This window comes from Leucopleurus acutus, assembly GCF_964270905.1.
Source record: "Leucopleurus acutus genome assembly, chromosome: 8".
Classification (NCBI taxonomy): domain Eukaryota; kingdom Metazoa; phylum Chordata; class Mammalia; order Artiodactyla; family Delphinidae; genus Leucopleurus; species Leucopleurus acutus.
In genome coordinates this window covers 43,708,030-43,735,254 of record NC_139151.1, presented here as the reverse complement: position 1 = coordinate 43,735,254, position 27,225 = coordinate 43,708,030, and the positions used below count along the sequence as shown (strand labels likewise).

The 27,225-nt window shown below is 35.4% G+C and overlaps 1 protein-coding gene across 4 annotated transcripts in view; it reads left to right on the top strand.

Moving 5' to 3' along the window:
• NAALAD2 (N-acetylated alpha-linked acidic dipeptidase 2) overlaps nucleotides 1-27,225 on the top strand; it is a 68,359-nt gene that overhangs the window by 10,258 nt on the left and 30,876 nt on the right. For all 4 annotated transcript variants that reach the window (XR_014326402.1, XM_082845228.1, XM_082845230.1 and 1 more), the window contains exons 3-15: nucleotides 1,486-1,672; nucleotides 2,781-2,882; nucleotides 3,588-3,713; nucleotides 5,857-6,043; nucleotides 10,186-10,279; nucleotides 11,424-11,522; nucleotides 16,491-16,576; nucleotides 16,852-16,971; nucleotides 17,077-17,159; nucleotides 19,374-19,437; nucleotides 20,400-20,467; nucleotides 23,480-23,571; nucleotides 25,644-25,734. Coding sequence is in view for 3 of the 4 variants with exons in the window: in XM_082845228.1 (XP_082701354.1) it covers nucleotides 1,486-1,672; nucleotides 2,781-2,882; nucleotides 3,588-3,713; nucleotides 5,857-6,043; nucleotides 10,186-10,279; nucleotides 11,424-11,522; nucleotides 16,491-16,576; nucleotides 16,852-16,971; nucleotides 17,077-17,159; nucleotides 19,374-19,437; nucleotides 20,400-20,467; nucleotides 23,480-23,571; nucleotides 25,644-25,734 (1,399 nt within the window). In the remaining variant the exon portion in view is untranslated. The remainder of the gene's footprint in view (nucleotides 1-1,485; nucleotides 1,673-2,780; nucleotides 2,883-3,587; nucleotides 3,714-5,856; nucleotides 6,044-10,185; nucleotides 10,280-11,423; nucleotides 11,523-16,490; nucleotides 16,577-16,851; nucleotides 16,972-17,076; nucleotides 17,160-19,373; nucleotides 19,438-20,399; nucleotides 20,468-23,479; nucleotides 23,572-25,643; nucleotides 25,735-27,225) is intronic.

Here is a 27,225-nt window from a genome sequence, read left to right as displayed (position 1 = left end):
TAGAATTTTAAATATCCCTAGCCTCAGTGGTTTTACTATGCATGTAAAATAACTTCTGTCTACAAACACATTAATATTTTTTTACAAATATTGTTCAATATTAAATATCAGTAACTTGCAGCTTTGACTTAATGATATAGAAGTGGAAAGCTTCACAGAGGAGAATATGCTTGAAGAGTCCTAATGGATGATTAATAACTTACAGGTGGGGAAGGTGAATGACTAGCAGTGGTGATACAGGGAGATTCATGTAAATAGGATGATATTTATGTCTGAGAGAAGATCTTGTGCAAAGGCTAACAATGGTGGTCATTTTAGGAGACCAATTAACATATTAAATGATATAGAGTGAAGAAGTTTATAAGGTGAGTGGTGGGAAATGAAGCTGGAAAGGTGAAACAGTGGATTAGTTGAAAAAGGGCGCAAATGCCATGCCTAGTGTGAACTTTATCATGTAGAAGATAGAAGGGTTTTAAAAGCAGTTGATCAAAATGATCAGATGAATGATTTAAAAATAACACAATTTCTCAAGGTCAGACAACTGCAACTTTCAGATGCCAGCCCTGGCATTTAATACTTAGGAAATTATGGACAAGGTATTTAACTACTCTCTGTTTCCTTATTTGCAAAACGGGGACAATGGCAGAAGGGTGGTGAGGATTGAATGAGAAAGCCCAGGTGAAATACCTGTTCCAGTTCCTGGCATATAGTAAGTTTTCAATAAGTACTGGTTTTTCTTTACTGTCTGTCTTTTTTGGTTGTACTATGGTTGATTAAAAAAACAATCTACAAAAGTATCATTACCCTACTTATGGAGGGAGAGGGTTTGGGAAACTTTAAAAATATTATTTACCTCAAGCCAAGTGAATTTCATTCAGAACTATGTCTGTGAAGTCATTTAACTGTTCCAGATCATTTAGACTCAGAACCTAGAGAACATTGCTCAAATTCAGTTCAACAAACCTGTATTGTGTAATTCCTGGGTAACAGGCCAGTATTGAGCATTAGGGAATATACAAATAAAAATGCATGGACTCTAGCTTCAATGAGATAAATAGACAACTGCATACAATAGGATGAAAATAGCAGTAGAAGTGTATGTTAACAAGACTGCCCAACAGGTCTCTGGCAAACATTATGATCTGTTTTTCAGAATGTCCTCATTTCCTGTTAAGCAGCAAGAAGTTAGCACCACTGATGTAGACGCATGCCATCCTTCCAGCATGTTTTCTCATAACTGAACCTCTGCTGATTGAATGTGTTCACCATGGGATGTGTTCTTTTCTGTGGGAACATAGTGTGAAAACTGCAGTTACACACAAATATTTAAAAACTGGCATATCTAGAAAGCTCTAGCTGGGTTTTTTATATCCCTGTTATAGAAATGATAACTTAATGCCTAAAATATGAGTTATGCATCTAGAATAGTTCTTAGGTACATTTTCTGAATATAGTCTTTAACTCCTCCTTTTATTTTCATGTTAGTTCTTTTACAGAGCTACCTCACCTGTCAGGAACAGAACAAAATTTGCTGCTGGCCAAGAAAATCCAAACCCAGTGGAAGAAATCTGGACTGGATTCAGCCAAGTTGGTTCATTATGATGTTCTCCTGTCTTACCCTAATGAGACAAATGCCAACTACATATCAATCACGGATGAACATGGAAATGAGGTGATTGTTTTACAATATTGTGTGACTTTCAGGTGTATAGCAAAGTGATTTCATTTTTTTTTAATATATATATATTTTTAGATTATTTTCCATTATAGGTTATTATAAGATATTGAATATTGTTCCCTGTGTTATACAGTAAATCTTTGTTGCTTATCTACTTTATATATAGTAGTGTGTATCTGTTAATCCCATGCTCCTATTTTATCCCTCCCCCTCTTCCTTCTTTGGTAATCATAAGTTTATTTTCTATGTCTGTGAGTCTTTCTCTTTTGTATATAGATTCACTTATATTATTTTTTAGATTCCACATATAGGTGATATCATATATTTGTCTTCCTCTTTCTGACTTACTTCACTTAGCATGATATTCTCTAGGTCTACCCATGTTGCTGCAAATGGCAATTTCATTCTTTTTTATGGCTGAGTAATATTCCATTGTATATATAAACCACATCTTATTAAAACAACCATCTGTTGATGGGCACTTGGGTTGTTTCCATGTCTTGACTATTGTAAATAGTGAACATTTGGGTGTATGTACCTTTTTGAATTAGATTTTTTGTCTTTTTTGGATCTATGCCCAGGAGTAGGATTGCTGAATCATATGGTAGCTTTATTTTTAGTTGTTTAAGGAACCTCCATACTGTTCTCCATAGTGGCTGTACCAACTTACATTCCCACTAACAGTGTAGGGGGGTTCCCTTTTCTCCACACCTTTTCCAGCATTTGTTTTTTTAAAATTTCTTTGAAGTATAGTTGATTTACAATGCTATGCCAATCTCTGCTTTACAGCAAAGTGACTCAGTTATACACATAAAGACATTCTTTTTTTTATATTCTTTTCCATTATGGTTTTTTCAAGCATATGTTGTTTGTAGACTTCTTGATGATAGCCATTCTTACCACTGTGAGGTGATACCTCATCGTGGTTTCCATTTACATTTCTCTGATGGTTAGCAATGTTGAGCATCTTTTCCTGTGTCTGTTTGACATCTGTATGTCTTCTTTGGAGAAGTGTCTATTTAGGTCTTTTGCCCACAAAATGCATTATTCCTTAATAGCAATCTGAAATAATTCTAACTTCATGTGTTTCAATTCTTGCTAGATTTTCAATACATCATACCATGAGCCACCACCAGATGGATATGAGGATGTTAAAAATATTGTACCACCCTATAATGCCTTTTCACCGCAGGGCACACCAGAGGTAAAATAAAAGACATTTTTTATTCAACTGTTTAAATCTTTTTTAAAGAAACCTATGTAGAGGACTAAAACCAAGATTAGGTGGATCATACATGCTAATTCATACTTTGAGGTTTGATGCTATATACAGCCTTCCTAAAAATAATTTTTAAAAAAGAAAAAGAAAAAAATAAAGAAAATAAATACATGAAAATTGGACCCTGATAAGCAGATGCCACTCTTTGAAATAATTAAGAAACTGCTGAACATGTCTTTAATTCAGTAACGACAATAGATGGTTTTCAAGCTTTTTTCCTTTGTTCATAGTCTGCCTTTGTTATAGATTTATAGATCTGAATTTATAAATCATACCACAGAAATTCTTAAATTAATACCATGGTTCGAAATCAAACATAGTTAGGATTTTAAACATTACTTTTATTTATCCTATTTCCCATGGTTCAGGATATGCTAATAATTTCCTCAAGACAGAGCACACTGTCTAAAATGTTTTACATATTGTCTTTTTTTTTTTTTAAACTTTCAGGATACTGAAATATTTTTAAAGACTGCTACAGAATTAGCATGGATCTGTTTATTAAGCCCAAGGCAGGAAAGATAACTTTTGATGATGCAGTATTACGGAGCAAACTTATTCTTTGGTTTTCTTTTTAATTATAGCAGTATTATGTATTTTTTATTTTGTTTTATTTTTGTTTTCCTACAGGGGGAGCTTGTATATGTGAACTATGCTCGTACTGAAGACTTTTTCAAACTAGAAAGAGAGATGAATATCAACTGCACTGGAAAAATTGTTATTGCAAGATACGGGAAAATCTTCAGAGGAAATAAAGTATTGTGTTATTTGCTTTTCTAGAGGGAAAAAGACAGGATATAACCTGTGAATATAAATGATCAGCTTGCATTATGGTTTCCAAAATTGCTTTATATATATATATATATATATATATACACACACACACACACACACACATATATATATATATATATATATATATGTAAATTTGCTATTTTCGTGGTTGCACAGAAAATCCTGGTTTATTTTTGAGGTTTTTTTTTTTTGTTTCTTTTGCTACCTCACATATCTAGAAAGGGAGATTATTCTTAATAGTTTTATTACCAAAGCAATGTTATTTTTTATTTAATTGAAGAAATTCTGTATAACCTAACAAATGAAAATCTCCCATGTATTACTCAATTTCATTGCCCAGACATAATCAATCTTAACAGGTCTTTCCAGGCCTATGAAATATGAATATATTATATGAATATAAGTATTCTCCATATACTCATATTACATAATTTTTTTTTTTACAAAGAGGGCCTTAGATACTATATATTGTATAACTTTATTTTTTCTCTCAATAATAACTCAAGGGTATTCTTCCATGTCAACACATTGAGAGTTGTATAATAAAGTGGTTAAGAGTATAGGTAGCTAGATCCATACAACCTGGGTTCTGATCTGGTCTGGGCCCCCTATTCTCTAGATCTTTTCCTGTGAGCAAGTTAGTTAACCTCTCTGTGCCAGTGTTTCCTCATATGTGAAATAGGAATGCTAATAATAACACTAATCTCTTAGAATCCACAGTAGGATTAATCGACTTTAGGTTTGACAGCGCTTAGGATGGTTACCGGTACTTAGTAATTTCTCGGTAACTGCTTATCAAGTAAATACCTCATTACTTTAGATGGCTATGTAGTATTTCACAGAATTGATAAACAGTTTATTTAACCATTGCTCTGTTGACAGATCCTTGGTTTGTCTTAAATTTGTTACTATTAAAATAATTATATTGTTGGCATCTTTGTCCATATGTACTTGAACATTCGTGTGAAGATTTTTGTAATATAGATTCATTCCTAGAAGTTGAATGACTAAATCATAATGCGCAGTTGACTCTTGAACAACACAGATTTGAACTGCATGGGTCCACATACACGTGGATGTTTTTCAATAATAAGTAGTACAATACTACATGGTTGGACGTTAGTTAAACCCGCGGATGCAGAGGCATGGCGGATACAGAGGGCCAACTATAAGTTATTCTTGGATTAACCCTGCATTGTTCAAGGGTCAATTGTATATTATTTCAAAAGTTTGATGGGCATCATTGAGTTGTGCCAGATTTTACTCTTTCTAATATTATAAAAGAGTGCTTTCTGAATACTGGAAAGTGTTTAAGTTGACTGATATTTATCTATCATTCGCTATAATACTTCTGGTAGTAAAGAATTCAGTATCTTACAGGAGAGATTTTCCTATTTGTGGTCAGTTTGAATTGTTAGAAAAAATGTTTACAAAACACTATGGGCAACGTTTCACACACTATGTTCTGTGTAGAATTTTATGTTTTATGTTATGTTATTTATTTTTTGACCACACGGTGTGGCTTGTGGTATCTTAGCTCCCCAACCAGGGATTGACCCCGGGCCCTCTGCAGTGAGACTGCAGAGTGTTAACAGTGGACCGCCAGGGACTTCACCTGGGTAGAATTTTAAATTAGTTTAGTTCCACAAATATTTACATCATGCTTACTCTATGATGTACTAAATGTTGGAGGGTAGATAGTTAAAAATGAGTAAGACAGGGTCCCATTCTCAAAAACAGCCTCAATGTAGTAGGGGAGAAAGATGTTTAAAACGTATTTTATAATGCTTTAATCCATCTTGTAATATAATTATATACAAAATATAGAAGACGTACCAAGAAGGGAGACATTAATTTTGCAGTTTTAGTGATAATAGGAATGCTTCACAGAAAAGGCAATAACTTGTTTGGAGTTATGTTGAATAATGAGAGTTGTTAAGTCTACCAAGACAGAAATTGTATTCAAGGCAAAGAGAACTGAATGTGTAACAGTGTGATGATAAAAGTGTGTAAATTTCCTTATGTCATTAAATTGATTTGTTCTTAGATTTGTAAATCAGTCATTTTCCATTTCTACATTATGGATTGCACATTGCCCCTGTAGGTTAAAAATGCCATGTTAGCAAGAGCCAAAGGAATCATCTTGTACTCAGATCCAGCTGACTACTCTGCCCCTGGGGTACAGCCATACCCAAAAGGATGGAACCTTCCTGGAACTGCAGCCCAGAGAGGGAATGTGTTAAACTTGAATGGTGCTGGTGACCCGCTCACTCCAGGCTATCCAGCTAAAGGTAATAGATAAGCCTGTTATGGTCCACTCATTTTTGCAAAAATATTACTTGCCCTTATAGAAGGCATAAAAGCAAGCAAGCATCTGTAGAAAAACATTAAAACTGTGTGCAATTATATTTTGGATTGCTATTGCTAGGAATTCAAAAGCATTTCCCTTTTATTTCAGTTTTAAATTTTCATGAAGTGAGGACATGGAGAGGGGAAGGGGTCAGTTCAATTCTCTCTCTACCTTTAGTAGAGGTTCAGAAACACAGATTCTTATGTCCAAAGTAATATTACTCTTACCAAACCAGAACTTAGGGTTTCTGAATTGTCTAACGATTTTATTCTTCTGTAGATCATGTATTTCTATTTTTAAAAATACCAATGGGTTTTTTGTGTTATTTAATATGTGGAATGTGAAAAGTTTTGACATCTGCATAACCATATCCACAATCAAGATAATGAACATATCCATTAACCAAAAAAGTTTCCTCTCATCTTTTTGTGCAGCCTTCCTCTCAACCCTACCCCCTCCCTGCCAATCCCTAGGAAATCATTGATTTTCTTTCTGTCAGTATAGTATTTTGAGATTCATTTATGTTGATGTCTGTGTCAGTATTTCATTTCTTTTTTTTTTTTTGATGAATGGTATTCCATTGAATGGAATATACAGTTTGTTTATTCATTTACTTTTTGTTGGAAATTTGGATTGCTTTAACTTTTGGAGATATTACACATAAAGCTATGAACAGTTGTATGCAAGTCTTTATATGTACATATGTTTTTATTTCTCTTGAGTAAATACATAGAAATGGCATGGCTGGATAATATGATAGATGATTTTCAAATTGTTTTCCAAATTGGTTGTACCATTTTATATTGCAGCAGCAGTGTATGAGTGTTCCAGCTGCTACACCGTCGTCAACACTTAGTATGGTCAATCTTGTTAACTTTACGTTCTAATAGATATGTACATCCTCCAAGTTACAATTCTTTTTCAAAGTTTTGGTAGCTATTCTAGGTCCTTCCCATGTGAATTTTAGAACCAACTTATCAATTTCTACCAAAAAGTCTCCTGGAAGGTTGATTTGAGATTGAATTAAACCTATAGATAAGTTTGAGCAGAATTGACATTTTAAAAATATTGAATCTTCTGATCCATGAATATGGCACAACTCTCCATTTACTTAGGTATTCTTTACTTTCAGCATGTTTGTAGTTTCACTGTACAGACCATGCATGTCTATTTTCACATTTACCCATAAAAATTTCCAAGTTTTATACTGTTTTAAATTACATTTTAAATTTCAATTTCCAGTTGGTCATTGCTAGTAAATAGAAATGTTATTTTATTTTTAATAAATAAATAAATAAATAAATTTATTTATTTATGGCTGTGTTGGGTCTTCGTTTCTGTGCGAGGGCTTTCTCTAGTTGTGGCAAGCGGGGGCCACTCTTCATCGCGGTGCGTGGGCCTCTCACTACCACGGCCTCTCTTGTTGCGGAGCACAGGCTCCAGACCCGCAGGCTCAGTAGTTGTGGCTCACGGGGCTAGTTGCTCCGCGGCATGTGGGATCCTCCCAGACCAGGGCTCGAACCCGTGTCCCCTGCATTGGCAGGCAGATTCTCAACCACTGTGCCACCAGGGAAGCCCTATTTTATTTTTAGCAGAAATATATTGATCTTGTATTATGAAAACTTGTTAAACTAATTCATCCTACTAGGTTTTTGTGGATTCTATCAGAGTTTTTGCATAGATGATCATGTCATCAGCAAATAAAGACAGTTTTATTTCTTTGTTTCTAATCTGGGTGCCTTTTATTTTCTTTTCTTATTGTAGCGTCTGGTACCTCTAGAACATTGCTGAAAAAAGTTGTTAGAGCAGATATCCTTGCCATGTTCCTGCCCCAAAGACTGTCCTAGTCTTTCTCTGTTAAGTATAATAGTAGCTGTATATTTTTTATAGATTCTTTTTATCAGATTGAGGAAGTTCACTTCTAAAGTGCTACGAGTTTTATCTTAGCACATTTATCTCATTTCACTAGCAGTATGTATTGGATTTTGTCAAATGCTTTTTAAAATTTTTTAATTTTTGGCTGTGTTGGGTCTTCGGTGCTATGCATGGGCTTTCTCTAGTTGTGGCGAGCTGGGGTTACTCTTCCTCATGGTGTGCGGGCTTCTCATTGCAGTGGCTTCTCTTGTTGCGGAGCATGGGCTGTAGGCATGCAGGCTTCAGTAGTTGTGGCTCGCAGGCTCTAGAGCACAAGATCAGTAGTTGTGGCACACGGACTTAGTTGCTCCGCGGCACGTGGGATCTTCCCGGGCCAGGGCTTGAACCCACGTCCCCTGCATTGGCAGGTGGGTTCTCAACCACTGTGCCACCAGGGAAGCCCCTTGTCAAATGCTTTTACTGCATCTATTGAAGTGATCTTAAGTTGTTCATATTTATGTTTTTTCAATTATACAGATTGATGTTTTTTTTTTTTTTTTGGCCATGCTGCACAGCTTGCAGGATGTTCCGCAACCAGGTATTGAACCTGGGCCATGGCAGTGAAAGCCCAGAATCCTAACCACTGAGCTACCAGGGGACTCCCCAGATTGATTTTTGAATGTTAAACCACAACATCCTGGGACAGACTCTACTTGGTCACAATGTATTATTCTTTTCATAGTGTTGGTATATTATTGGATTATTGCTAAAATTTTATTAAGAATCTGTCTTTAGTAATAAGGGATATTGTTTATCCCTTATTGCTGTCAATTTATTTTCTTGTAATATCTCTGTCTCATTTTGGTAACAGTAATGTTGGCTTCATGGAATGAGTTAAGAACTATTTCATCTTCTTCATTTTTCTGCAAGTGTTTATATAGAATGGGTTTGATTTTTGTCTGTGAATGTTTGTAGAATCCTACAGTGAATCCATATGGGCCTGGTGTTTTTTACAAATTCAATTTCTTTAATAGATATATGGCTGTTTAGGTTATATATTTATTCTTGAGTGAGATTTGGTAGTTTGTGTTAAGAATTTTGTCCATTTCATCTAAGTTGTCAAATTTATGGGTTTAGAGTTGTTAATAATACATTCTCTCTCTTTCTCTTTTTCTCTCTTTTTCTGCAGGTACTGGAGTGCTATTCTTGTCTTTATTCCTGATATTAGCAATTTATATCTTTTTTCTTCTTTTCCTGATTTGTCTTGCTAGAGATTTATCAATTTTATTAATCCTCTCAGAGAACCAGCTTTGGATTTCATTGATAATCTCCATCATTTTTCTGTTTCCTATTTCTTAGATTTCTGCTCTGATGTTTAGTATATCCTTTCTCCTGCTTATTTTTGCTTTATTTGCTCTTCTTTTTTACTTTCTTAAGTGGAATCTGATGTCACTTGTTTGAAACCTCCCTTTTTTCTTCTTCTTTTTAAAAAATATTTATTTATTTATTTATTTGGCTGCTCTGGGTCTTAGTTGCGGCATGCAGGATCTTCGTTGTGGCATATGGGATCTAGTTCCCCGACAGGGATCAAACCTGGGACCACTGCATTGGGAGCTCGGAGTCTTAACTACTGGACTACCAGGGAAGTCCTGAAACCTCCCTTTTTTCTAAGATAGTGGTAATAATGCTCTAGAGAACTCTATTTTGGCTGAAAGCCAAAATCCCAATTAGGTTTTAAGCCTGACAATACTTTTCATCTTCCTTTAAGGAGAATATCGTTACTGTTTGAGTAAGAACCTTATCACTTATTCACAATATCTCATAAATTCCCTTTAATTTTTTTTTTTACAATTCTTTCTAGTTTCAGAATCTGGGATGCATTTTCCAGGTATCTGGTTAACTGAAGCATCTTTAAGAAGGATTTGAGATATCCTTGAGGAAATAAAATATTCTTGTAAAATTCAAGAGAATTACGTGAAATGTCAAAGCAAGTTGGGGAGTCTGTAATCCCTATAACTGATTTTATATTAAAGTGTAAATGATTTAATTTCTTACTTTCAAATTAAATAGACCATATTAGATAAAACAATAATTGACTTTTGGGGAACTTTAAATTTTGAATATCATTTCAAACGTATAGCTAATTTGCAATAGTAATAAAAGAAATTCCTTTATACCCCTTGCTCAGATTCTTCAATCATTTTCCTCTTATGCAATTGATTTTTGCAGAGTACACTTTCAGACTTGATGTTGAAGAAGGAGTGGGAATCCCTCAAATCCCTGTACATCCCATTGGATATAATGATGCAGAAATATTATTACGGTATAATTTTCTAGTTGGATTTGAGAATAAGATATTTTACACTAGTATGCCCATTTTCTCTTCTAAAACGAATATGTTTTGTATCAGAATGGCTCCTGAAATTGGAAAAACAGACCACATCTTCTTTTTTTTCCATAAGAGAAGAGCAGTCAGTTTAATGACTAAGAAATAATAAGAATACATTACTTTGTTTGCTACAAATGAAAGTCTCAAAAGCAAAACTATGTCCAAAGATAAAAATACTGATTTGAGATTTTTCAAGCAGTTAGATTTTCTTAGATCTTCATTCGATATTTGTATGTGACCTGCATTTTAAAAATGTGGTAATGTCTACCACTTACCAGATGTGTGAACTTATACCAGTTACTCAATCTTTCTCTGACTCAGTTTCCTTCTCTGTAAAATGAAGACAGAAATAGTTTCTCCCTGACAGAGTTATTATGAGAAGTAGATGAGATCATGTATATAAAGTATCTATAATATTATATTCAGTTAATGTTTGTTATTATTGTATTGTATAACTGTGTTGCTTTTCAAATCACCTAACTTCTATTTTTGTTTAATGTATGTACCAATACAATTTGGTAATTGCTTTGTGAGTGGCTACTATATAATCAGCAGCTTTTCTAGAAATTTCTTCTCTTTAACACAGTCATGAATTTCACATGCTCAGGATTTCTTGGACCTAATGCTTCCCTATGTAAATAATTAAAGTCAAAAGTAGAAAGGCTGATGCTTCCCATTTCCCCTCACTATATTGGTTGGGTTTTTTTCTCCTTAGCTCTTTTTGTTTTCTTGCCCATGCTGTGGGGCTTGCGGGATCTTAGTTCCCCTACCTGGGACTGAACCCAGGCCCAGGCAGTGAAAGTGCTGAGTCCTAACCACTGGACCGCCAGGGAATTCCCCTCCTTGGCTCTTATCAGTAATATATTAAACATTTTCCTCATTTATCTCAGTTATGGCTCTCTCACTAGAATGTAAGCTCCACAAGGCAAGGAAATTTTACAGTACCTGGCACTTAGTAAATCCTCAATATATACTTGTTAAATGAATGAATGAAATATCTCATCACCACACTTTATGATGTCTTCTAAGAAATGGTGATGCTCAGCATTTATCTGTCATTTTTGTGTTCTCCTGACAGCTATTTGGGAGGAACTGCTCCACCAGATGAGAGCTGGAAGGGAAGTCTTAAGGTGAATTATAATATCGGGCCTGGCTTCATAGGGCATGATTCTTTCAGGTAATTTTATGTTACTTTAGTATCCTAGAAAAGGTTTACATGTTTAATGGAAAAATGTCAAGATAAATATTCTGCCAGGTATATTTTGCTTATCTTCTTTTTCTCATTTTTTCATAATGAATAATTATTTTATATTGCTTAAGAATTACTTATGGAATGATGTATTAAATTCTTCTTCCAATAGTGATATCACAGCATTTGTTTTGTAAATTTCAAAAATTACATTTGAGTTATAGGTTTAACATTTTAACTTCCCTCTTCACCTAACCTTTTTAAGTTTTTCAGATAACTGTCAAAATGTTATGCATGTGAAGCACTAGGTTAACTTGAGGGAAGGAGTAAAAGAGAAGAGAGAAAGGAGCCAAACTTTGTTGATCGCTTCCTGTGTGGGTGGGTTAGATGAGTTAAAATGGGTAAGCAAGTAACTACTGTAAGGCTCAATACACTTAGCATTTTGGGTATTATTGTTATTAACCCATGAGAGCACTTCGAGGAGTGATCACAGAATATGTGTTCATTGAGCTTAATTCTACAGAAAAAATAAGTTTTCCACTGTATCAAGATAGGCAGGAAATGCCAGAGGCAGAGAACAGCTTATACAGAGTTGCAGAACATCATGACATGATCAGAACTTTACGTACTTTGATTTGCTTGAAATGTAGAGAGGAAGGGAAACTTAACACTGATAAATCAGAGAAAATATAGCTGTTTTTATTAAGCTAAAATGATTAAATCAGTCTTGTTTGCTAACAATTTACTTTAACAATGTGAAATTGTATTCTTAGAATGTTTTTTTAATTTCTGTAAGAGTTTTTTTATTTCTGAATTTTTAAAGTATTAGAAGTTCAATTTTATTTTATGGGGATTTTAGAAATATTTTTATATAAGTGCTTATTTATCTCTATCTCTCAATTAGAATGGAGTTCTTTCAATATAAAAGACTTTATTGTCTAATTATTAATACTGTCTAGAGGCACACAATGAAAGATATAGGCCTTTCTGATTTATAAACAGAAACATACAAACAGAGAAATCAATAAACATATAGCTTCAGTCACAGTTCAAGAGTAAACTCAGAAAGAGAACATTTACTTGGTCAAGATATCAAAAAACTGTTCACCTTCACCATGGGCACAAAATCCTATTTGATTTTAACTCAAAATGGGCAGATACACAAATTTTTTAAAAAAATTGCTAAAAACAAGACTATGTATGTAATTTCTCACCCAAAAGAGATCTTGATAGTCTATGGATCCATTTACAGAGATTACCAAATGACAAGGCATGAAACCTTAAATTCTTAAACATTGCTACCACAAATAGGGAATAATTTACCTACTGTAAGCAAACTAGAAACATAAACAAAACACAGAATCAGTAGAAAAAAATTAAGTTAGAGATACAGAGTTTCAGCAAAGTTAAAATTCTACTGCTGCTTGGGATTTACATCTGAGAGCCAAAAGAAGACATGTCTGGTTTTAAGCTGCCCATTCTTGGTTCTTCAAGCAGAGTCCATGTACGTCTCAGTGGGACTTCCAAAAACAATAAAGGATTTTTTTTTAAGTAAAACCATAATTCTCATACAAATATAAACTGAACATGTGTAAAAATTTTATTTAATGCATTAATTAATAAGGGGACCAGAAAGGAGTTAAAACTGGTTCGAAGGAGAATTCAAAGATGGTACAAAAAACGAGCTCCTTAGGAATGCTGAAATGAGTGCGCTTAATAGCTGAAAAACTGATTTCTTCCACATTGGGGGAAGTAAGTCAATTGAACGTTCACTAGAGAAATTGTGCATTTCAGTGGGCATGAATTATTTGTATTACTACATTACTACAAGTTAAGTTCTGTCACTACAGAGTTGTAAAATAGTCTAGTCAAAGATAATGATAGGCAGAGGTAACTCTGATGGTTGAGCTAAGGTTGTTCTCAGTTTTTCCACACAGGAGTATATTCATTCAATTCACAATTATTTACTGAGCATTTACTATACCCCTGGTACCATTCTGCGTACTGGGGATTCAGCAGTGTACAAAACAGGCAAAAATCCCTGCCCTGTGGAGCCTACATTCTGAAGTTTAGTTTATTTGGAACATGATGAGTTTGAGGTGATAACAAGACAAACAAATACAGTTGACCCTCAAACAACACAGGGGTTAGGGGCACCAGCCCCCCGCCTGTCAAAAATCTGCGTATTACTTTACAGTTAGCCCTCCATATCTGAGGTTTCACATCTGTGTATTCAAACAGCTGCAGATCATGTAGTATTGTAGTGCATATTTAGTGAAAAAAATCCACGTGTAAAGGCACTTATGCAGTTCAAACCCATGCTGCTCAAGGGTCAACTGTAGATAATTCTTTTTTTTTCCTTTGTGCATAATCTCTATTTCAAATATTTGTTAAAATACCATTAGATTAGATCAAGAACAAAGACAAGAGCAAAGACCATACTCTTCAGAAACTTAGGAACTATGTACAGAACTTTAAGGAATAGAGGACAACACTTCAGCTGAAACCTGCCTGCTGACCAGAGAAGGGTGTTCTGAATAGACTCAGCAAAGAAAAGGACATCAGGCTGTTACCAAGTCTAAGCTCTATCGCTCGCTGTACGACCAGCCAATAATTGAGAGATGAGCTGCTGGGGCAAGGAATAACTACTTTATTCGGGAAGCCAACAGACCGAGAAGATGGCGTGCCCCAAAGAACCATTTTGCCTGAGTTAGAATTCAGGCTCCTTTCATACTAAAAGGGGAGGGAGTAAAGTCAAACATTTCCTGGTTCCTGTCAGCCTGCAGAGGGGATGTGTTAATTTCTTCCTCCCTGCAGTCATTCACTGGTGGGCCTGGTCAGGTTGTTTCCTGTGAGCTTAAAAAAAGATATTTTAACTTAATGTTCATTACCTGGGAAGCAGGGTTCCCAGAGATGGGCCATTATGTATAATTTAAGCTTATAGGCTACATCCCTTAATGAATAACTTGTAATAGAGTACAAGAAGTTCTTCTCTATTACAAGGCAGGGAAGGAAATTTGCCCATCTGAATCAAACTTCAGTTGCCATCAGGGCAAGTCGTGTAATGGTCACAGATGGGAGGCACTGTGTTTGGAAGGTTCAGATACAGCACAGGGGTTCTATGTGTTTTTATGGCTACACCTCTGGCTGAGGTGCCTTTAGGTCATTGTCACTCAAATTCCTGTCCAGCCAAACTCCCACAGCAAAGAGTCCCAAACTGAGGATCAAATTCCTCTGGAAGTCATTCCTATTGGTGGTGAAGCAGTAGACGCCCCAAAGTCAATCTCCCAAGTTGTCCGGAATTTCAGAATTTCGGGAACTTTATTTGCTGAGCCCGCATCGTTCACACCAACCCCACTGGAAGCCATAGCAGCATCTCTCCAGATAATTCTTTTAGGTACTTCTGGAGTCAATGATACTAAAAACCAGAAAGATATAAGGATTAAAGATGTAGATGAGCTTCTTTGAGAATCTGAGCAGATAGCCAGTTTATTTTCATGTTTAGATTAAAATAGATTTTTTTTCCTCATTCTTCATTGTTACAGTATTCTTTACTTAATTTTCTTCATTTAATGACATACATCAATGAAACTGGCTTTCTTACTAATAGATTTTAGGCTCATATACTTAGAAGCATGCTAAAGAGTATTTTTGCTATTAATTTTTATCATTCTAGTAAAAATAAATCTTTTACTTAATGTCTTAAAATGCAAAACAACACCCATTGATTAGTTTTCCCCCAAAGGCACTTTTAGTTGAATACTGCACATGAATTACATATGCATTCAGAAGCACAGTGTACTTTTAGGGGGAGAAAAACCAGAATTTGCACTTAACAATATACAGGATTTGACTTGTTTGTTCTTCCATTCAAAAATGAAGTACCGGGCTTCCCTGGTGGCGCAGTGGTTGAGAGTCCGCCTGTGATTCAGGGGACACGGGTTCGTGCCCCGGTCCGGGAAGATCCCACATGCCTCGGAGCGGCTAGGCCCGTGAGCCATGGCCGCTGAGCCTGCGCGTCGGGAGCCTGTGCTCCGCAACGGGAGAGGCCACAACAGTGAGAGGCCCGCATACCGAAAAAAAGAAGTACTAAGTAGGTTCCCTGCCCACCTTCTGTAAGCCCACCATAGATTAAAAACGTTTGTTCCTTTGTGAAAAAGAGGCTCAACATTTTCCCATATCATTTTTGATTTATAAAACGTGAATGGCATTTTTTTCTGACTTTCTGAGCTTGATTGTTCTTTCTTGTGAATTCTAATTTGGTTAATTATAATTGATGAATGAATATTTAAAAGGCAGGCCCAAATCAGAATCAACAGTGATGACCTGGAAAGGTTTCATCGTATAGTTGTCTTGTACATTTTAGCAGGTGCTTCTCAAATTGCCATTTAACAATAGAATTTATCATGTTTCTTATAGGCAGCATTCAGTCAGCCCTTTAACAATGTACTGATAGACTATTTCAATAATCTTGGAAAATGTTACCGAATAGCAGGAATTAATATAAATATAAAACACATTAAAAATAAGCTTCTTTGACCTTTAATAGATAATGGGCTGTCTCCCTTATTTTTTGTAATTGTATAGGGTGTATTTAAAAATTTTAGAATGAATACCCAAGACATGTTTAATAATAGAATATTTTGAACTTTAAATAAATATCAACAGTAGAGCTATGAGGGAGGAAAAATATAAAATATTGATATTTGGTTTTTAAAATTTGGCTTTAAGGAGCATGCTTAAGTACACAGGAGTGACCTGTCATGATGTCTGCAACTTCCTTGCAAGTGATTCAACAATATTACAATTATTGAATTTATGTGGTGGGTATTTGGGAATTTATTGTCCTATTATACAGTTTTCTGTACTTCTAAGATTTCTCATAATAAAACAAGGGAAGAAAGCTGTTAGACGTAATGTTCTATGTGAGGTAATTTGTTCCCTTTGAAATTCTAGGAAGGTTAGAATGCGTGTTCATAACATCAATAAAATCACAAGGATTTACAATGTAATCGGAACTATCAGAGGATCTGTGGAACCTGGTGAGTTGGTGGATTATTTTAGACATTTTGTTCTTACAAAGATTACAAGAGTAAGAGAAGATAAATTTTAGTCAACAATTGATTTTTTTCTGGCTGATGTGAAACAACTAAATTTGGAATAAAAAAGTATAATTCTAAAAGAAGACTCTACCTTATGGTGTTGATTATTTTCTATGGGGAAACTCAAGCGAGAGGAAGTTTAATTTAAAAACAGAAATTACTACTCTTTATAATGTATTCAAAGTTGTAGTTCTTTTGAACACATTTTTTCCCAGACAGGTATGTTATTCTGGGAGGTCATCGGGACTCCTGGGTATTTGGAGGTATTGACCCAACCAGTGGGGCTTCTGTTTTGCAAGAAGTTGTTCAGAGTTTTGGCAAACTGATGAGTAGAGGTAAGTAATGTTTCTTTGGTAGGTGATGACAAAAAGTGACTTCGCTGAATTTTCCTTTGTTTTTAGGCAGGTGTACCTAACTATGTATGTTAACAATGATTACAGGCTGGAGACCAAGAAGAACTATCATTTTTGCCAGCTGGGATGCAGAAGAATTTGGACTTCTGGGTTCCACAGAATGGGCTGAGGTAAATAAGACAGAGAAGTTCTTATTTTCTTGGTCAACAGGGAACAAATATATGTATCTCTGGATAATCGCAGATAGGTTCCATTACCTAATATGGTTTTAATTTGGATAAATACCCAAGAGAATTTAGGAATTAGAGTTTGCTTTTACTATCATATCAGATTGGCAAAACAGAATATCCTCTTAATTATTGGGCTACAAACAAATTTATTTATTATTGTCAAAATATTTTAGTTTCTATTTGTATTTGTTTTGTAAAAAATCTGTTAAGTTCCAAAAGTAGTTAAAACTAGCAGGCTGTTTCTGACAAATGAATTAACTTATGTAAAAACTGATACAGATACTTGGAGTTAATTTTCAAGCTTCTGAAGTTTCCTTGGAGTTCTTCCATCTAAGAGAACATAAGATGTTCTGTTAAGGTGACTATACTTTGATTGTAATTTCACATTTACAGATTCCATGTATAACTGTAACCATAGGTATATTTTACCATTCACAAAAGTTCCTGATTGTTGAGTATAATATGATAATTTTGTAAACTGAGTTACAATTTCAAGGGTTTATTTTTCCTTCAGTTATGATTAATTTTTATTTGTCACTGGGTCTTAATGCTTAGCCTTTAAGTGTCTCTCCTAGGCCCCCTCTTTTATCTTCTTCCCTTAGCCTCTCTGTTGAGTATCTCTAAGTTCTTAAATGTGCAAGGTAAGCTTGTGCATTTTTATAAAGGCAAGTGCGCCATAAAGCACTTTCCCTCCACCATCCTCTATTTATCTTTTATAAGTCCAGATATTATAGAATTGTTTTAAAGTATGTCTTATAATTCTTGCCATTGTGTCTAGTTTTTAAATGCTTTCCTTCTGACTCCTTTCCTCGTACTTTACTTTAAAATAATAATATGAAATAAATAAATATGGGAGTAAAATCACACACATACAGTCATTTGTATCACTTTTGCTTTATTCCATTTATATTCCAAGGTTTTACTATTATGTTGGTATTATGAATATGTATTTTGGAATAGACTGTTAATTTAGATGAATCAAATTTCATTAAGGTCATTTACTTTTAGAAATATGTAATTTCTTATGAATACATGTATATATAAATACATGTCTCTGTTCCTATAATTTCAGCAGCTTAAAATAAATCCAAGAATATAATATGCCTTGCATTCATTTAAATACATGTGGGTTAAAAGACAGTTTCAATACTGTTTCCAGTTTTCTACCAGATTCTTGATCACATTCACATTCGGATTCTTAACCACTGAGCCACCAGGGAAGTCCCACCTTCCTTAAATATAGTTAAGGAATCTTCTTTATTTCTACTCTAAATCTGTTATAATGGGAACGCTTACTCTAGCTACAGCACAGTCAGCTGTGATCTGGCCTGTGTGGGCAACTGTAGAGGCAAGAATCCTCATTTGTGTGATAATCACAGCTTTAAATGATTTTATTGTAACATGTTCTTATAAGGTACAAAGCTAGAGAGAGAGAGAAGTAAAGTGGTCTCTCAGCATATTCTCATCTGAGGGTGATGACATTAGTTTTTCTCTGATTTATTTTTCTTGGATGTGTGTGTGTGTGTGTGTGTGTGTGTGAATCAGAGAAAGAGAGAGAGAGAGAGAGAACATCTTTTTTTATTGTCCATCCTTCTTTCTCTCTTGTTTTTTTCTCAATTCTCCTGCTTTTTTGTTCTTTTTCTTCATATCTTTAAAAAAAATATTTAGATAAATGGAAATTTCCAACTACTCACTTTTAAAATGATAATTTCCATGGGTGTCCAATTTCAGTGGATCTCACACTTTAATGTAGGTAAGGATTGCCAGGGATACCTTTTAAAAATTATAGATTTCCAGGCCTTACTTTGAGCAATTCTTATTCAGTAGATGTGGGGTGGGGCTGAGATTCCTTGAGGTTTACCCTTCATATTCTGCTGCAGGGGATCAAGGAACGACATTTTCAAAATGCTGTTGCCTCAGGGCTCACTGCTATTGCTATAAACAGTAGCTACAGCATCATAATATTTTTCTTACTTGTTTTAACTGAGTTAATGTTGTCAACCAATCAGATAAGTTCTCAAAAATTATTGTCAAAGGCATAGGTATTTGATTTCTAAAGGTATTTGCAGACCACTCTTATACTAAATTATTTTTTTTACATTCTCACAATTCTAAATGCTGTGAGTTAAGTAACACCTTTTGCTTCAACTATAGGAGAATGTAAAATCACTTCAGGAGAGAAGCGTTGCTTATATCAACTCAGATTCATCTATAGAAGGTAAATTTTATTTTGGGTTGTTATTAAATAGTATACCATCATTTAAGTCTGTAACTTCAGCTTGTAAACTTTCTAAGATTATCCTCTCCTATGAGACACCTCTATAATACCTCCATTTTCCATTTTTACCAGAGAGAAAATCATTATGATTCCAATGAATCAATATGATTCATAACTAAGCTATTGATCCTAATTTCTTTAGTATATTTACCATTTGCCTATCTTGGATTACTAGTTAAAATTCTAGTACTTAATTACATTCTTCATGTGCAGATAGTAAAAGGATTGGTCTACAGAATATTTCATACAGAAATACTTCCTGTATGTACTGGAGCAAATTTGAAGTGAGTACAAACTACAGACTTCCTTTTGGCCCTGACATGTGACATTTGTATCTATAGGCTTTCACTGTATTATTACTTCTAGATAAATGTCAAAGCACACTTACTAGCTACTGACATGCTGTAGTCTAATGACTTGATATATACTATTGAATTGAATGAATGAGGGAATTCCCTGGTGGTCCAGTGGTTAGGACTCAGCGCTTTCACTGACGTGGGCCTGGGTTGTATCCCTGGTCGGGGAACTAGGATTCTGCAAACCGAGCGGCACAGCCAGGGAAAAAAGAAAAAAAGCCAGAATTGAATGAATGAAGAAAGAATACTGTGGCCTTATCACTTCCTTTGCTAAAGTCTCCCTAAGTGATACTGCCTTACTGAAGGATGAGAGCTGCTGCCTTAGCAGCAAAATCCAACTATGCCCTCCAATGTCCTAAGTGTTTACCGCAGCCTCTCTCACCCCTGAAGAATTATTTCCACACTATTTTTAATTCTCTGGGAATGATGCCTTCAATTTGAGGTAATTATATCTTGTTTATAATTAGAAAATAAAGTTAGAATTAAATAGATTGGAGTTTCATTTGGAAGTATTAATATACTCTGCATGTCTTATTTATTTTTCAGGCAATTATACTCTCAGAGTTGACTGTACACCCCTTCTTTACCAATTGGTGTATAAACTGACAAAAGAGGTATATAAGTAGTTCTGTCTTAATGTTTTCTGATGAATAGTAAGTGAATAACTTGTTTTCTAAATTAGTGATACTTATTTTTAAACTGGCGACACATAGCTGATTTGTATTGATATAATAACTAAGCAGAACAAAATCTTTAATATAATATTTACTTATGTGACATAACTATGAAAATAGTAGCGCTAGTTTCTGTCCTAATAATAGTTCTTAATAATTGTATACGTTTGTTATAAAGTATGGGGTCTGTCATTTCGTCTGGCATAGGCATTTTTATATAACAGAAAGAACGCTGAGCTGGAATGGAAAAGCCTTGATTTCAAAGATTGCCTTGGCTACTCATTCATTCGTTCATTCAACAAGTGTTTATTACGTGGTTACTATGTATCAGGCCCTATAAAATGAATTCTAGCAGCAGCAATGATAAAAGGAAAAGATTACTGAATCCAAATACTCTGTGATCTAGAGAGGATACAGACCTATAGATGAGGAACTATATATATTTCACTAGAGTATTGGATACTATATACAATGGAGAACAATTGTGGAACAGAGAAGCTAAAATCCTGGGGCAGCTGGGGAAGTGGGAAAACATTAGAGGATGTTTCCTGAAGAATTAATGGTTGGGCTGTAATATGGAGGGATGTGAAGGTAAGGGAGACGCTTTCTCAGCAGAGGATGCAGTACCTAAAAAAAGATGTGGAGGTATGAAAGAACGTATTTCTTGATCTGTAGGTAACTTAGTATGACTTAAGCGTAAGGTGTTGGTGAAAGGCTGGTAAAAAATGGGGCATGACAAATAGGGGTTCAGAAACTTGGTGATGGAGAAATTCAAGAATCTTTAACAAGGTTGTACATTATCATATTTATTCATTTAGAAAGATTACTCTGTATCAGTGTAGTGAATAGGTTAAGCTGCAGTAAATCTAAAAGCAAAATGGAAATAATTCCACATGCTTACTTACCACACAGGAATTTTATAAATATTACTTATTGATATATAAAATACTCTGAAAACTCTAATGTACTCTAAATCTCTAAAAATTATGTAATCTGTTCATTAAATATCTGTGTACATCATTAAATAATTACCTGTTATAGGATTTAACTATAGACGTATTTCTTTCAAGTAGGTATCACATAAATGACAATGTGAAGTAGGTATCAATTTTCTGTAGGTACTATTTCCCAATCTTCCTTAATCTTGCCCTTTCCTTTTCACTGTTAGTGTCTTTAACATCTTATTCTCCCAAATGAGAGTCCTCTCATTATTCTTATCACAACTCTCTCACTGTATTGGGTAGCTTATGTCCTTGATCCTTTCATTGGAATGTCCCATAAAAACATCTCATCTGAAAGCAAGTTGTAAAGACAATTTTTATTGGGAGAACCCTCCTCAAGGTATGCATTCGTGTTCTGTCCTACAGAGGTGGCTCCTGCCTTTGATGTGAGGGATAATAATAATTTCAGGGCCAATAAGCAGAAGTTTCATTCTATCCCCCCTTTGTACAAAGGCAGATGCTTATCTGTGGCCATACAAAAACGCAGTAGAAAAAGGAGACTTTTATCCTCCTAAACTGTTTATTACAATTTTATCAACCCCTAGTGTGTGTTGGCACGGTCAAACCATGCTGGGGAGTGTGGTGGAGAGGGCTGAGCTTAGAGAGAAGGGAACCTACCTGCCTGATAGAAGCAGGAAATGGACAAGGTGTTGAAATAATGGGGGAGAACCAGCAATTATGACAGTGCATATAGCTGAAACAGAAAATTCTGATCTTAGCTGTACAGGCCATAGGGACACAGTTCTGGCTGGTGCTAGACCTGGATGGTATGATTCTGGAAAATGAAGAGGATTTTGCAGGGAATTCAGTTCAAGCAGTTTGTAGGAATTGGAGCAGGATCTCAGCTGTTGCAAATTGGCAGAAGCAGAGTACAGAGTAGAACCCAGTCATTTGGCTGGAAATGAGCAGAACATCCCTGAAGCTCCCACAAGCTGGTGGGAAGGGGGTGTCTCTGTGGAGTGCTGAGACTGTTTTTAAGCTGAGGACCTCGTATGCTATGATGAGGGAATAACCAACTCTGTGTAAAGGCCTGAGAAGATATCAGAGAAGATATTGTTTGGATTAAGATGGGTACCAGTATCCCCATTTCCACATGTGGGAAACTAGGGTTTAAAGAAAGGAAGCAATACACCAAAAGTTATAATGCTTTCAGGATTTCATAAGTAGGGTCTGTCTTTGGTCCATTTTTGAACAAAGCAGAGCTGTAAACCAACAAACAAAATGCAGCCAATATGTATGATGATTTTTCTTCTACCGCATGCTTCTGCTTTTCTTAGAGTGGAGAAAGAAAAGGAAAGTATAAGTTTGTAAGTATATGTTTAATGAGGGTAATAAAAAATGTTTATGTATATACATAAGTTCTTAAAATTCCCAGCTGGAAACCTGAGGTTATGTAGTTTTTTAAAAACCCATCAAATTCCAACATTGTTTAAACACAGACTTTCTAAAATAACAGTTCCTCCTCACCCCACCTGCCCTACAAAACCAGGACTCATATTGACAATTTCAAGCTCAGCTTCTTAATGTCTGTCTCCTGCCCTAAGGCCTCACTGTAGGTCATCTTGGACAAAAGCAATTTACTAAAGTAAATATTATATATATAAAGTTTTCTCCCAGTGACTTCCCACTGAAAGAAATCTAAGCTGCCCAACATTGAACTGATGACACTTGTTAAAAATCTGAAATGCTATTGAAAAGTTTACCAGCATAAGCAAGCAATTTTTTCCTAAGGACATGGCAAAATTACAAGTAAGTGGGAATTATAAATGAACAAGAATTTGGGCTGGATTTTTTTCTTGCAATTTGCAAAAACATTTTTCTGTAAAGAATATGATACACAAATGTTCACATAGATAAACGTAGAAGTCGATATTAACTAACATGTGGTTTTATATTGGAGTAAATTTAGTTATTCTACCTCTTATTCCCAATACTTGATTTATCTTTCCAGATCTCCAGCCCGGATGATGGTTTTGAGAGTAAATCTCTTTATGAAAGCTGGTTAGAAAAGGACCCTTCATCTGAAAATAAAACTTTGCCTAGGTAAATTACTTGTATGTACGTTTTCTACCACACGATCAGTTGAGTTCCCCTTTGCCCCTTGTTTCTCCAGACAGGCAATTCTCAGATGTCTCAACAATTTGAGAGTATTTTTGCAAATTTTTAGTAAAAAATTATTAGCCATTATTTTGCATTCTTGCATAAAATTACATTAAGATATGTATTAAATACATTAATAAATACAATTCAAATGAAGTAAAAAAATGAATGATGGATTATTTCTTTCTAAATTTATTAAGGTGCATTATCAGTAACTACCAAGTTATGTCTTTACCTTTAATTAGTTTAGATTTTATGTAAGAATTAACTTTTACTTCTCATTTATACAATAGCAGCTTTCTTGTATTTATTTTATATTTGTTTTCTACTCCTATACTATTTCTAAAACCAGCTGGTGGTAGCAATTTATAGCTTCATTCCATATTGCAAATAAGTCTTGTGAAAGTTTAAATGTATCTCCATTGTGAAAGTTTAAATGTATCTCTTATTACAGGAATTTTTTAAAAAATATTTATTTATTTATTTTATTTTGGGCTGCGTTGGGTCTTAGTTGCAGCACGTGGGATCTTTCGTTGTGGTGCGCAGGCTTCTCTCTCTAGTTGTGGCGTGCAAGCTCCAGAGCGGGTGGGCTCTGTAGTTGTGGCATGCGAGCTCTCTAGTTGTGGCTCACATGCTCAGTAGTTGTGGCACATGGACTGAATTGCTCTGCAGCATGTGGGATCTTAGTACCCTGACCAGGGATGCAACCCACATCCCCTGCATTGGAAGGCGGATTCTTTTTTTTTTTTTTTTTTTTTTGCGGTACGCGGGCCTCTCACTGTTGTGGCCTCTCCCATTGCGGAGCACAGGCTCTGGACACGCAGGCTCAGCGGCCATGGCTCACGGGCCTAGCCGCTCCGCGGCATGTGGGATCTTCCCGGACCGGGGCACGAACCCGTGTCCCCTGCATCGGCAGGCAGACTCTCAACCACTGCGCCACCAGGGAAGCCCCTCCACTATGTTTTAAATGCTTATTCAAAAAAACACTAGAGTAGAAAAAAAGATTTAAAAAACGTCCCAAGGTCTCAATCTCAAAAACATGTCTAATAGTTTGGAAGTATATAGTTAGGTTCTTAATGCATATGTAATTTTATATTCTGTTTTACTGACTTATTTTTGAACGAAAATCTTCTATGACATTACATTTTTTTTTAAAGTTTTTATTTATTTATTTATTTTTGGTTGCATTGGGTCTTCATTGCTGCGTGTGGGCTTTCTCTAGTTGCAGCAAGTGGGGGCTACTCTTCGCTGCGGTGCGTGGGCTTCTCATTGCGGTGGCTTCTCTTGTTGTGGAGCATGGGCTCTAGGTGCACAGGCTTCAGTAGTTGTGGCACGAGGCCTCGGTAGTTGTGGCTCGAGGGCTCTAAAGCGCAGGCTCAGTAGTTGTGGCTGACGAGCTTAGTTGCTGCGCGGCATGTGGGATCCTCCCGGACCAGGGATCGAACCTGTGTCCCCTGCACTGGCAGGAGGATTCCCAACCACTGTACCACCAGGAAAATCCCATCATTACATTTTATATGTATATATGTATATATTATTTATATATATGTATGTATGTAGTGGCTTCTTAATTATATGCAAAGCAATATATTATAATTAGATTTATTTCTGAAATAAACTAAGGCACTTTTAGAGTCTTCATGATCTTAAATGTAGACTTTCTCATGGCAGTTTTCTTACTAGACTATAGTCCTCTGAGGGCAGAGACCGTATCTTATTTGTTTTTCCCTCAAAACAAATACCATAAACGCTGAAGATACGGAAGATATCCTAGTTACCAGGCTGCCGTATTTAGTGTCACTGCCCGACTCTGGTTTCAATCAGCTCAGATTTATAGGTTTACACACATATGAATAGGTGTGGTGGTATACCTTTTCTTAAGTTTTATAAACGTGCCATACAACTCCTTGCAGTTCTTGGGGCAGGATTCATGGTGCCATCTATTTAATTTTATATTATTTATTTATGCATTGATTTCTTCGTGTGTGTGTATGTGTATCATATTTTACATTTAGAATCAACAAGCTGGGATCTGGAAGTGATTTTGAAGCTTATTTTCAGAGACTTGGAATTGCTTCAGGAAGAGTCCGGTACACTAAGAATAGGGTAAGCCATTTTATTATTTTGGATACATAGCACTTCATCCACATTCTCTTTGTTAGGAATTCTGTCATTTAGTTGTTGGGTACCAGGCACCGAGTGGACATGTGGCCTGGGAAGAATTGCAGGGATAGAGATAGCCTGTAGGTCCCTTTGTAGATGGACTAGGAAATCATTTGTGTTATTTTGTGAATGTTCACTGCCAGGGTTATTCAGTGAAGTGGTAGTTGATAGAGTAATGCCAGGCACTTAGCTGGTTATCACTACCAAGAGGTTTGCATCCTTTTCCTGATGTGGGCTTTGTAGGAAAATCTAATTCTTCTTTTCTGATCTGCATTGCCTGCATTGCACCATTGCCACTCAAACACATTGATGATATGTGAGTACACGGGTTTTGAACCTATACCATGTTTGTTTGTCTGTTATAAATTATGTCATAAACCAAACTGAAGATTACATCAGTAAACTCAAATTTATCACAGATTTTAATAATTTTCTAATCATAATTGCAGTATGCCAACATCTTGCTTGTCTAGAATACATATCCCTTGCAAATTTGACTATCCAGTATACAACTAACAGAGAAGTAAGCAAAAACAGCTTCAGAATAACCCATAATAAATACATAAATCTGTATACTAATACTCATTACACTTCATACATAAAAGATGCGCTTTACCTCTGTCAAAGCTTCTTCACTTTTATCCTGTCATCATTCTGAACAAAGTTTTCTAGTTTCTAAGACAATGCAGATTTAAAGCAGAATATCAGATAGAGGGAAAGAGACTGATACAGGGATTCCTTTTAGTGATATTAAAAGCAATAAGAATGATAGCTTTATGGCAAAGTAGCAGATAGGTAAAAACTAAAGTTAGGAAAGGCAGACCTAAGAAGTAAAAAATATTTATGTGGAGTACCACCCTGTAACAATTTATGTTTATAACGGTAACCCTTAATTTTGTAACAAAGGTTAAATGGCATGTGGTTATATACTGTTTGGGAAGGGAGGGAAGGGGCTGAAATGTTGACCTTTAAACAACAGGGGTGCCAACCCTCCCAGCAGTTGAAAACCCACACATAGCTTTACATTCAGGATCGTGTAGTTCTGTAGTACATATTTATTGAAAAAAATTAATGTATAAGTTGAACCCCTGTAGTTCAAACCTGTTAAAGTGTCAGCTGAATAATCCTTCAGCTATAACAATACTTAGCTGCTCAGAACCTTTCATTCTCAATCAGTTGATAGATAATTTTAAACTGTGCTGGTATGCAATTTGAGCATGTACTCCTTAATTTAATTGTCAGCAAAGCAATAGGGAAAAGTTTCAGGAAGCAGTGTTTTGAACAAAGATTATATGAATTATAAAATGAATAATGGTAAAATTTTAAATTGGTGAAAATTTGGTGGTGGGGTTTTAGTTAATTAGACTTTATTTTTTCACTCATTGTGATAAAACTCAGGGTGCCGTATGGTTATGTTTTTTAATACAATCATTT